At 38.6% G+C, this 13,509-nt stretch overlaps 1 protein-coding gene across 1 annotated transcript in view; it reads left to right on the top strand.

Moving 5' to 3' along the window:
- Chmp2b (charged multivesicular body protein 2B) overlaps positions 1-13,509 on the top strand; it is a 21,562-nt gene that overhangs the window by 4,896 nt on the left and 3,157 nt on the right. Inside the window, exons 2-4 of the mRNA XM_021209304.2 lie at positions 6,780-6,871; positions 10,522-10,716; positions 12,184-12,286. Of these exons, the coding sequence (XP_021064963.1) occupies positions 6,780-6,871; positions 10,522-10,716; positions 12,184-12,286 (390 nt within the window). The remainder of the gene's footprint in view (positions 1-6,779; positions 6,872-10,521; positions 10,717-12,183; positions 12,287-13,509) is intronic.

Below are 13,509 nucleotides of genomic sequence, written 5' to 3'. Positions count from 1 at the left end.
TCAGAAGAAAAGACAGTAGTAGTGTGGAATTTACAGTATTGAGATTTTGTATAGAGTGTTGAGGGTCCCCTTGGGGATTATTATCCTGAATGTTGTAGATCTCACATTGACATACCAAAGAAAAACAACTAACTGAATGTGGGATTCAAGGGCACACTATGCTTGTCATACCATTTTTCTTGACTGGTTTTGGATTGGCATCATCAAATACAGTCCTTTGATGTTTCCTACCCTCCTGAACAGAAGCTCTTTGCGTTTTTAGAGCAGAAAACTCTAGGAAAATTGTCTTCCCCCATACTCCTCCATCCACCCATTTTATGCCAAGAGCAAGTGAGACTACATTGCTGTCGTACGCCCATCCAGGAAGCTTTCCTCAGCTTTTCAGGAGGTTGAGATTGTAAGGCTGCCTGTGTGAACTTGTCAGGTGTTGATGACTTATGAACCTATGGGAGTGGAGTAACAGTGTGCTTCCTGGGCTGCCACGGAGCGCTCTCTTCCATCCATCGTGTCTCCCTCCCCAGGGTTTCTCTTAACCTAGTCCTGGGTTTTTGTGGGTTTTTTAAAAATTAACTTATGAATACTATAGGCTTTATTATGATATTGGTATGCACGCCTGTAATATGTTTGGGTCATCTTCATCCCCAGCCTCCCAGGTTATCAGCCCTGCAACTTCCCCTGAGCTACTTATCTCCTGTGGCTAGAGTAAGCTTTTGGTATCCTCTTCTCCTGAATGTGATTGTCGTTTTTGACTTTGCTGTGCTGAATTAGAATGTAAGTAAATAGACTTAAGAGTCCTCAGGCCCGTTGTTTTATATTGTTTCTATAGCCTGAGAAGTCAGCTTGATTTGGTCACATATGAAATTCTGGTTCCTCTTTTACGCCCTCCTGCCTGAGACAGTGTGGTTTTAGGCCCTTCTATGGCGGGACTTTGATGCTTCTTTTTCTTTGCTTTCAATTTTTATACCACTCTCTCAAGGTTTCTTCCTCTCATTGACTCTAGAAGGGTACTCATCTGTATGTTTGTATATCTAGGGCCCATTTTCACTGTTTTGCTTTATGAACTCTATGTACAGGTCTTTTTTTTTTTTTTTTTTTTTTTTTTCTATTCACAGCTATTACTGGGGTTTGGTCAGTTGTGGCACCACTGCCATGCTGCCCGCTCTTATAACCGATGCTAGCTGCTGTACTTTACAGGGAAAGGCTAACGCAGTGTCTTTCAATAAAACAGAATAGAGGGAAGATTTTTATTATTTTATATGTATGGGTGTGTTTCCTCCATGTCCATCTCTATATCATATACATGCTTGGTGGTCACAGAGGTCAGAAGAGGGTGTTGGATTCCCTGGGACCACAGCTATAAACAGTTGTAGTGCTAGGAATGAAACCCACATCCTCTACAAGAACAAGAAGGCCCCTTGACTACTGAGCCGGCTTTCCAGCCTAGGTAGTTTAGGCTAACTAGTAAGCAGTAAAATTGCCGAAATAAAATGACTTCTCCCAAAGAAATGCATTTAAAAGTATGAAACTCTGCTTTCAGACTGAAGTCCCCATGCTGTGTGGTAGAGCAGCATGGCCAGGGACCAGGTAGACTCTGGTGGCTTGATATGCTGCGTCTCTTCTGACAGTAATCCTGAGCTGCTCCAAGGCCTGCAACAGACCTGGCTGCCCCTTCCTCCCAAAAGACACTTCAAACGCTATTGGAAATGAAGTAATGTGATCCTATTTATAGTTTATTATCACTTTTTGGTTTTATCCTCAAATGTGCAAATTATATGCAGATGATCACAGTGTACAGCAAGTGAGCTATAAGTCAAGTTAGAACTTGGCTTCAAATCTCTGTAGAAAAGTATAGTGTAAGACTCTATTTTAAGTTTATACCTTTTAGACTTATCTTTCTAAACATATAAGCTCAACTAAGAGTTGGATCCTAAGAAGGCAAAAAGACCTTTTTAGCTTATAATCTTTTAATGTCTCAAAACTTAAGGCTCTGCTCTTGTCACCCAGGTAATAGTACCAGTATTTCATGAGGAGAAGATCCTGGCAAGCTTAAGATAGTCATTTAATACCCAACATGGAGCTGACCTGGGTGATTGCTAAGGGTCATGGCAGACATAGGCTAGGGAGAGGGCTAGCTGGCATGCTGTATCACCTACACAAATCTTGGAAATTTTCAGTTTGCAAATGCTAAGCATTGAGAAGTGCATCACAACAGCTTTCCAAAATAGCTGAAGGGGTGGTTCTTAAGTACTCCAGGGCACACCCTATTGCCTAAGAAGCAAGGGGTATACTGGAAGGGAACATTGTCTCTTCATGTCAGCAGGGACCAGCACTAGTTTCTACCATTGTCTTGGCAAAGGTTCAAAATAGCATTCTACTGGACTATCTGGATGGATGCATACATTCAAAAGACAATTCTCAGAAAGTGAGAGTTGTGAAGGAATCTGGTTATTTCAGTTGGCCCTGAGATCAATGGAGAGCCAGTAGTTATCAAATTTTAATCTTGGGAAATGGAAGTATTTAAAAGGGGACTCACAGGTGAACAATCAGGAGGGAGGCAGCTGACTGAGTGGATTCTTCAGCCAGAGTGAGGATCTACTTTTTTGCTCGTTGAACAAGCAGGAATAGTACTAGCAACTTTGATTTCTAGTATTTTGTTTAAATAGACATACTGTTTTCTTGTGTTTAAAACTTAGCTGATGCACATGGTTAGAGCATAAGGAGGGGTTGTAGTCCCTTATTATTTGAAAGTTATTACATGCTGGGTTTTGCAGAACTCTGAAGAGCGATAATTTTATATATTATAACCATGTAGGTGGTTTTCTTTAGAAATGAGAATGCCAGAAAAAAATTAGGGGTAGAGTGCTTGTAAGAGACAGAGAGAAGAGGAGTAACCTAGCCAAAGGTGAGGGAGGGCAATAAGATTTCATCCAAGGAGCAGCCACTGTTATGTGTCCCAAATTAAAGAATGGCTCATTATCTCAAAGATCCAGGTTTTCACTGTACAAAGATATCTGTCAAAGCTTAGACTTTACTAATGTTACATTGTATCCTTCCTCATAACCAATAGATTTTTATTTAAGGTAGTAAATTAAATATGCTTGAAAATCTTCTCCCTTCATATCTCATGAGATTTGTATGCCATAAGATCACTCTTAGATATAATACCTTGAGATGGTATTGTGGCAATACATATATATAAGCATATAACTATATATGCTTTAACTGCCTAAGTCTGAGGAATCTCTGAAATAAAAGGGGCATTGAACTTAATTTATAGGTATTAGCTTTTTACAAAGGACTACATCCTGAGACAGGATTCCTCTTGCAGAGCTGGATAGCATTTGGAAACTGTTCACAGGGCTAAGTGCAGAATCTAAGGAAGGAAAGTGTGGCTGTTTCCGTGGGTCCTGCAAGTTCGGGGATAGGACATTTTATAAGAAGTCATTGTTACCTTTGAAGAGGTTGGGGCCACAAGCAAGATACATGCTACCTAAAAGTTAATGATAGGATGTCATGTTTTAACACACAGAGCAGAGGAGTAAAGTGCTTGTCTTACAAGCATGCCAATCTCCCCAGGACCTACCTAAAAGCCAGACATGGTAGCAGCACTTGGAAAGACAGCGCTGGAAAGGAGCATGCCAGGCAGATAGATTCCTACCTGTTTAGTTTTTTTCAGGGAGAAACACACAGACACACACACACACACACACACACACACACACAAAGATGGGAAGCAATTGTCCCTATCGTTGCTGCTTCACCTACCCCATCTTTTCCTCCCTCATCTTCTACTCCTGAAATTAAGCCTGACACGTCTCAGGATATTTATCTTATTGTAGGGATTCTCTGCTCTTAAAGACCTCGGATGTTAGGATGAAATCAGATCTACTAAGAAGTAAGTCAAGTGAAAAATAAAGTTGACCTTTAAAACATTAAAACTATCTCAACCTTTCATGTTATTTATTCTGAATTATCCAAAAGACTGAGCCATTAAATGTGAGTTTCATGTAGAATTGCTTAAGGACAAAGGCGGGGTAATTTGTTTGTTTTATAGACTGCTCCTATTGCCTCATATGAAAAGACATTTTACTGTCTTTTCCTACTTACCATAATATGTTTTAAAGTGTTATGATTATGTTTTAGTATGTAACATTAGATGCCCTGAGTTTATAGCTTAGAACTGTTTAAATATTAATAGATCTATTAACAACTGTGAGGCTGTAGAATATGCAGTAGTTAATTTTCTTTATTTTTTCCTTTTATGATATACAGTGTCAGCTAATGTATGCATAGTTACATAAAATTAAAGTAAAATTGAATTATCTTGTATTAAACTGTTTGGTTTCATTATAATATGGTTTTTTTCCTCATCTAAGATGACCTTGTCTAGCCTGAGCTCTCATTCTTGGATAGAAACTGAGTGTCTAACTTTATTTTCGTGTGGACACTAATTATACAGCCTTAGAACATACACGTGATATAGACTCACCCAAAGACTGTTCCACATAGCTGGATTCATGTGCCCCAGGTCTTCTATCTGACCAGATGTTCTACAGTTTGTCCTTCAATGCTGGTACTAGAACAGATCTCAGAACTCAAGAAGGGGCCTTCCTTGTTTACTGTGATTATTTTATTAGAAGTTTATCACATGGGGAAAGGGACATGAGAACACTCTGAGGTAGAATAAGGGGCATAGAGTTTCCACAGCTGCTCTGGGTACTCTCCCCTCCTGGCAGCACAGCATGAGAGAGTGTTCCCAGCTGACAGGATCTACCTGGGTTCTAGGGACAGGGTAGGAATAAAGGGTCTCCCCGCCCCTGGGAAGTCCCACCTTCTATTCTGCCTTTTGCTAATAGGCCTTAGGCTTTTTATTTTAATCAGTCAGTGGTGTATAAGGCAGGCAAGGAAGGACACAGGCACATCTTCACATAGTGCATACAAACCATCCCTATATATCACTGTTACTGGCAGGATAGTGGCCCAATGGAACTTCTTGCTCACATCTAATTTAACTTCGAGCCTCTATCATTAAGGCACCAAATACCTGAAAGAAGCAGCTTAGAAAGGATTTTCTTTGTTCATTGTTTGTGTAGCAGGAAAGGTGTGTGAAGATCGTTAGGAAGTACTGAGCCATAGCAGAACTGGGCCGAACATAACCTGAAAGACTCCCACACATTCTTCTTCTCAGCTTTCCTAATGCTATGACCCTTTACTGCAGTTGCTCAAGTTGTGGTGACCCCCAACCATAAAGTTATTTTGTTGCTGCTTCATAACTATAATTCTGCTACTGCAATGAATCATAATGTAAATACCTGATATGCAGGATATCAAATGTGTGTTCCCCAAAGGGGTATCAACCGTAGGTTGACAACCACTGTTCTAGCCAGACTTCATCTCATAAAGATTATGCAATCTCCTAAAATAGTGCCACTAGCTGGATATAATTCTTCAAATACATGAGCCTTCGGGGGACTTTTCCACTCAAACCGTAAAGGAAAACATTCTCCATCCCTTCCACCCCTTCCAACCTTTGTAGACTCCGCAGCCTTTGGAAAGCACCACACTGGCCTCAGCCTCTGAAACTTCCCTTAGAGTCTTCATTCCAGTGCAGTCCTGCAGTACTTTTCCTTCTGTACCCATCCTGTTGTACTTACTGATCTTCAACTCTCACTCCAGCTCTGTCCACGTTGTCACAAATGACAGAATTTTACTCAGGTAAATAGTATTCTATTAGGATTACATACCCATGTACTTTCTACATCATCAGGTGATACATACTTAAGTTAGTTCCGTTTCTTAGCTATTATGAATAGTGTTGCATTAAAAATATGAATGTCTTATACTGATTTCACTTTGGATACATAACTAGAAATGAACTGTTAAATCATTTGATAGCTAAAGTTTTAAGGTTTTTGGAATGTCAACTGGTTTTCGTCATGTCTGTTTAGATTCACATTTCCTCAGCAGTGTGTAAGGGTTCCTGTCCCTGGATCCTTGCTGGCCCTCGCCTTTTCCTTAACAGTTCTCCTCACGTGACACTCTTCTTCCGCCCTATATTTATCGCCCTTAGAATTAACACTAGTTAAGAATTATTTTCAATTACTTATTGATCACCTGTGTATATGGTTTCAAGAAATACCTATTTAAGTCTCTTGTTCAGTTTGAATTTGTTTATTTGCTACTGAGTTTTTAGAGTTTCTAATGTATTCCAGTTATCAGTCCTCTGTCTTACACACACACACACACACACACACACATTGAGAATATTCTTTTTAAGAATTTATAAGTCTCCCATTCTATAAGTTGTTGCTAAAATCTGCACTTGCATCATTAGAAAATCTGTTGTTTCAGACTGATGAGACTTAAGTATAAAAAAGAATCAATAAACTATCTAATGTGTGTTTCTTTCCGACATCCATGTAGTGCTGGTGTGGAGAGGGGAAAGGGTGCCCTTGTGTACGGGGTTGGGAGGGTGATTACCTTACCACGTACAACTGAATAATAGTTCTCCAAGATACATTTTTATCTGTATGAAATTTATAGTGGGTAAATTTCAAAAGCACTGCATATTTGTACAAATTTCTCTATTCTTCTTATAACCTATAGTTATAATAGAAGTTTTAATATTTGATTAGTTTGTAGTATATTAAATTGAAAGAAAAATTAACATCTAGTAAATCATAGTTTCCTTTTGTGTTACATTCTTAGTCCGGTATTTTAAATGGAATTGAGGAAAGTCTTACTGCCATAATTTCAAGGTCCTTTTGTGTTCCTCATAGATGTCATAAAGGAGCAGAATCGAGAGCTGCGTGGCACCCAGAGGGCCATCATCAGGGACCGAGCAGCCTTAGAGAAACAGGAGAAACAGCTGGTGAGTGGAACGTTGAGGTTCAGCAAAACTAGATGATACATTAGTAATTAGTGTTGAATAATTAGCTAACTCAAGAAAGCAATTTACGAGAGGTAAGTGATTTGCTTAAGAAACAGCATTCAATCCTTTCCTGAATTTTCCCTTTTGTTATTGTGTTATTTGTTATTGACTTTTATCAGAATTCTGTTTCTGTTGATACAGAATCAAATTATTCTGTAATTTTGTAAAACTTATAAATAGTCTCGGAATAAATATTTCTTAAAACAGATCCACATTTTTGACATTAAAATGGAAAACAAAAGAGAGTAGTAAATAATATCATAGCTCCTAGGTGGTCTTTAAAGATGATTGTTCCGTGACAGTTAATTTTTAATTAGATGAATATGGTTCATCTTAAAATTTCCTGTATGTGTATTTTTGAATGTATGTTATCCCTGATCATGGAGCAGCTTTAGTGAGCAGTAAGAGGCAAGCAATAAATTCTGTATATTTAGAGTATACCATTGCTACTTGGATGTAAGTATATTCCCTAAAACTGTTATTCTAGGTAACTAATAAACGCGCTGTCATTCCCCAGTGAGATACCCTCTGTCCATCCACTGTCTCTCCTTTCTCAGTGAGAATAATACTAACGTCCCTAGGTTAGTGTGTGCTTCCAAACTTGTATAAAGAAGAAATCACAAACAGACTCCTTTCTGGTTTCTTTCAACGCCGTTATTTTGAGGTTAATCATACGTTTCCTAATTTATCTGTTCACTACCCAAGTACACAAATGGGTGCTTCCAGAGTTTCCATTAAGTGAAGTTACTATGTATATTCAAATCAAGTTTTGTGTATTTTCATTTCTTCTGGTTAATTACTAGAAGTGAGATACATATTTAACCTTACATAGGAAAGTGTGAAACAGTTTGCAAAGTGTCTGTAATGTTTTTTCTTTGCACTGGCAGGATGAGAATTGCAACTGTTGCAAAAGCTGGTGAGCAGGCCTTAATTTGAACCATTCTGTGGCCGGGTTAGTAGATGTGGCCTTATATTGTGTCTCCCTAGTCATTAGTGCTGCTGAGCTTCTGTACCTCAGGGAACCAGGTACAGCCTGCCACCTGCTTCGCGGCCATATAAGGTTGGGATTGCTTTGGAGGTAGAGTTCCAAGCAGTTGTGATTCTCCTTGCACACAGGGGTTCTGGGACCCAAGAGGGTGCTGGGAACAAAGCACAAGGAACTGCTCATGGCCTCTGAGCCATCTCTCTTTCCTCACCAATGCTTTCATTATTTTATCTCAATAGCTGTGTGTGCTTGGGTACAAATACCTCCAGAGCATACTTTCCAAATGTGCTCTGCAGGATCTTGACCTTGTCTTCCATTCTTAAAACGTCTCTTGATACAGAAAAGTTGTTTCATATGATGAAAATAATTACAATTTTCATCTGTGGCTAACACTCTTAATGTATTAAGAAATCTTTGTCTAGAAAAAATCAGTATCATTTCCTCTTATGATTTCTTTTAGAGCACTTAAAAAAGTAACAACTGCAGTTTTTGTTTGTTTGTTTTGTTTTTTGTTTTTGTTTTTTTGTGTGTGTGTTTGGTGCTGGGAGGGCCTGGTCTCTCTGTGGCGCTAGATAGAAGGGCATACTTCCTGCCCGTGGCAGTCTGTAACCTCTGTAGCTCCTTTCCTTCTCTGTAGCAAGTCATCAAGAGTGGGCTCTTCCTGAACTCTGCTGTACCGATAGACGGTTCTCAGGCCACTTACTGTGGTTCATAGCTAGGTGTAAAGTGAGAGAGACTTCCTCATTCACCTTGACATGTCCTTTTCTCATCAAAGGGCAGTGGTTCTCAACCTTCCTAATGCTGCAACCCTTGTGATACGGTTTCTCGTATGTGGTATCCCTGAACCATAACATTAGTTTCATTGCTACTTCATAACTATAATTTTGTTATTGTTAGGAATTGTAGTGTAAATATTTTTAGAGCTAGAGGTTTGCCAAAGGGGTCACTACCCAGATTGAGAATCGCAGCTTCAGGGTATTTTAAGTGCTTCACAGTTCCACTGGAAACATTAGAACAATCCTGTCACTTCTACAGAAAAGACTAGATTTTGATTGGAGTTACACTAAATGTGTGAATTAGTTGGAAGAATAAACATTTTTTACAATATAGTCTTTCTGTCCATGAGTGTTTTTATATATCTCTACTTTTTTAGATTTCTGAAATTATTTATTTTTTAATTTTCATTTTTTGTACTTGCAAGTATATAGGTCTTGTATTGGATGCTATCATTTTAAGAAAAAAATACATTTCTGATTATTTTTGACTGGTATACATATAGATGTGCCATTTTCTATGTGTATCTTGAATTCTCAGCTCATTTATTCTTGTAGCCTTTTGTACATGCCATGAGATTTCTACATCAGTGGACCATACCATCACCAATAAGGAAGGCTTTATAGTCTTCATTTCCTGTCTTACAACCTTTTCGTAATATATTTTTATGAATTGTTTAAGAATTTCATACTGTGTGGTTTGATTGTATTCATTCCACACTCCTCCCACTCACTCATTCTAGACTGCCTCTGCCTCAACTTCATGTCTTCTCTCCACCCCCTAGTAACCTACAGGTTACACCCTGTTCAGTTATTGATGAAATCTCATATCCCCCACCGCTATCCCACCCACAAAGTGAATCTGCTCTTTCTTTGTCCAGTGTTCTACACTATAGACACTGTCCACCCACTGGTCACTGGTCACAGATCAGGTGGCAGCGCTTGCAGACAGTTAAACCACCTTTTACTTTAACAATGGGACTGTTGAAAAGATGCTGCTGAGAATTTTGATGTAGCAGAGGAAAGCTATGCATTCCTCTCCTTAAAGGGAGGCAAAGTTTATCTTCGTTATGTATATATAGGAAAAATTAAACACAGTACAGTAATGACTTAGCTTTGTAGCTTCAGGCATCCTTGACACATCACTATGGATGAGAGAAAAACTGTGCTTGTTTGAGTGTTTCTCCTTTCAGTGTTGTCAGCTGTGATTAACATATTTTGAAACACATGTAAGCTCATATGTACAACTTAGGAGTTATCTGATAGCTTAGTTTTAGTACTGGTATCATGAGATGATCCTCTTTACTTCAGTCAGTAGCCCTTGTTCTTACATTTATTTGCTTTGATATAAGTGTAGCTATTCCAGCTACATTTGGTAAATATATAATGTATTTTCTACTTTTACACCTTTCTCTGGTGTTTAAGTTTGTTTTTTTTTTTGAAATAGCGTATAGTATAGTATAGTTACGTTTGCTCTTATATGTTCCAACAGTTTCCTTTTAATTGGAGTGTAAAATGGAATGTTTCAATGCAGCTACCTGCGTTATTAACTTTGCTTCCTCAGTCTTTATTGTCTTTGTCATACTGTTTTTCTTACCTATTTTTAAATTTTCATTTCATCTTTTCATCTGGACTATACACATGTTCTGTTTTGTAGACTTACTTTATTTTCTAGGATGAGGGTCCCAGTGCCTCCTATGCGATCATATGGGCGAGCCTCTGGAGTTATCCTTCTCAGGGACGTTATGCCTACTAGATATGTAGATACTCTCCAGATACTCTCTGACGACTGCCCCTTGGTTTTATTTCCTTATCTTTTTTCCTCTTCTTAGGAGTTAGAAATTAAGAAGATGGCCAAGATTGGTAATAAAGAAGCTTGCAGGGTTTTAGCTAAACAGCTTGTCCATCTACGGAAACAGAAGACAAGAACGTTTGCTGTAAGCTCAAAAGTCACCTCTATGTCCACACAAACGAAAGTGATGAATTCTCAGATGAAGATGGCCGGTGCCATGTCTACCACTGCAAAGGTAACTGGGAGATTTGGTGTCTGTTTTTCAAGGATATGTAAATATTAATATTCAAATCAGACTTTAATGCACTTTCTGATACATTTGTGGTATAAAAAAATCTTAGCTATAAATAAAGTGAGTTTAGACAACCCAAATAATTGCATCTGGCTTAGTGATCGGGGTGTTAAAAAGGACATTCCTATTTTTTCCAAGATCACATGTAGCTTCAAAGTTTATATGGAATTGACATAGAATCGTGTTTTCAGTTTTGTTTTTTTCAATAAATTGTCAGAAAAGTTGGTGGTTTCTTTTTTTCTATTATTTCTGACTACTTTTGAATAACAATTTACTCTTGATTCACTTGTAAATAATGTTGAGAAGCACATGAAAATTTTGCATTACAGGAACTGAAGATCTTATATTTAAATGTGTGTATGTGTATAACTATACGTATATATACACACCTTACTCTCTCTATATATATATGTATATATATGTATATACACGTATGTATATACATGTATATATGTATATACATACATACATACACACACTGTTTATGTGCACACTTGTGCATGTATACAATCAATGCTTTAACTGTTAGTGTTTCAAGGACTCAGCATTTCAGTTATTGATGAAAGTATACAAAAGTTAAGTATTTTTGGTCTCTGTAGTCTTACAGACAGACAGCTAAATATCTGACTAATTTGAGAACAAGGTCATATGAAGCTCACATATGTAGACTATTAACTTTACACAAGTGTTTAGGCAAACAGTTACCTTGCTGTTTTCTATAAATGATAGGCTCAGAAATGAAATCTAATGTGCTTTCGCCATGTATGTGTATCTGAACTGGAAGTCTTAATTTAGTGTCTTAGGAATGAATTATTTGGTCAGCAAGTATTTCTTCATATGCTCAAGTAGTTCAGCTGAAATGGCTAAGCCAGGACCTAACCTGCATGGATTTTCAAGAGTCTCTCTGAGAGGTAGCTCTCAGGAGATGTAGTGTATACACGACTCTAAAACTTTGCTTATGCTCAAATAACATTTCACAGAATAGTGTGACTTTGTGCAAGTTATTGCGCCATATGTGACTCTGTTTTTCATGTGTAGTAGGAGGGAAGAGGAAGGAACCAACACAGAAAATTCCTGTGTTTTAAATGTTATTTAACTTTAATTTCAGTATATGCAAGTTGCTTAGAACAGAGAGGAACACTCACAAGGGACTAGAATATACAACAGTTCTGTGTCAGGATCAGTACACACAGTTAAAGAGATAAAAGGTCAGTCTGCCAATAAAGCTGTAGGAGGGAATGAGGGTGTCGTGTTAAACAGATTTCAGTTGTTAGGTCCCATAGACAGGGTTTTGAATTGGACTTAACACTAGGTCAGTGGAGACTGTGTTTGATGGGCTGCCTTCAGATTTCCTCTATAGTACAGCTTTCATAATTGAGTTGCTAACATGGTTCTTTTCATTTCTTAAAGACAATGCAAGCAGTCAACAAGAAAATGGATCCACAGAAGACACTACAAACAATGCAGAATTTCCAGAAGGAAAACATGAAAATGGAAATGACGGAAGAAATGAGTAAGTTTAAGAAATGTGTAGTGTTCGCCTCTTTGAGTTTAACCAAGTTTGAGTCCTAGCAGTCCCATGTTCCAGTCACAGGCACACAGACCATTAAGACAGAAGTGACACCAGTGAGAACTATATTCGTGTCATGACTCAAAATAAAGTATGTTCTGCAGATAACACACAGAGCCAATGGCCACATGCACAGGGCTCACCCAGGTCCAAGCCAGATGGGGTCCCATTACTGAGCAAGGAAATGGACAAGCTCTTCCATGACCAGCCAAGAAGACGTCTGCAGCTGACATCCGCCTGCAGGGCAACAGAGTTTTCTCCAATGGAGTGGAGTCTCTGCCTTACAACCTACACTAAAGGACAGGCCACAAGCCTGGCTGAGGAAGGAAGTCAAAACAAACTCAGTGCTAAGAGCAGAGGGGTTTGCCGCATAGTGCAGTCTGGGCTTGTTTTGGTTTGTTGTTATTATTAAGCTTGCTTATTTATAATAGCTCCCAACTTGTGTTTTTATGTGTTTTGTGTTTGTATGTGTGTGTCTTTGTGTGTGTGTCTGTGTGTGTGTGTCTGTGTATGTGATTTTCTGTGATTCTCAAGCTTTTTCCTTGTTCTTTCCCCCCTCCCTCTCTGTTGATTAGTTTGTTGTGTTCTATTTTCTTTTCTTATTGGTCTGTTTTTGTTTTTGTTTTCTTTTTCTTTTCAAAGAGATAGATGAAGTGGAGTAGGATAGAGCTGGGTGGCTCTGGAGGGAACCACGTACCGTAATTTCATTCCCTAATGGCCTCAACAGTTTTTCATTTTACTGGATAATGTAAAACACTGGTTTGAAAGTCTCAGTATGGTATCACACTGGATTCCTGTTCCTGTGATGAGAAGAGCGATGGGGCTCCTGCTTATGCTTTTATGTCACAAAATATCATTGAACTTTAGTTTCTATACATACTGTGGTAGAGAAACAGTGGCTCAAAGGCAGTGGCCTCCGCCCAGCCGTTGTCACTGATACCATTGTACATGAGTGCCCTGCGGCTTCCTGGGCTTGTAAAAGTGAGAGCACACGCAGTCAGGAAGTCCTTCCTCATTTTCAAAATCATGGCAGTATAACAGCACTTTCCTTAAAAATAGTTTCCGTGTCCGCCTGAGGATGTGTCTCAGTTGCAGTGACTGCCTAACAGTCCTGAGGCCCTGGTTTGCTTCCCAGAAGTAGAAGAAAAAACACTTCTAGTATATCA

Source organism: Mus pahari, chromosome 12 (assembly GCF_900095145.1).
Source record: "Mus pahari chromosome 12, PAHARI_EIJ_v1.1, whole genome shotgun sequence".
NCBI classification, from domain to species: domain Eukaryota; kingdom Metazoa; phylum Chordata; class Mammalia; order Rodentia; family Muridae; genus Mus; species Mus pahari.
Note: the sequence above shows the minus strand (reverse complement) of the source record. Positions and strands in the feature narration are given on the sequence as shown.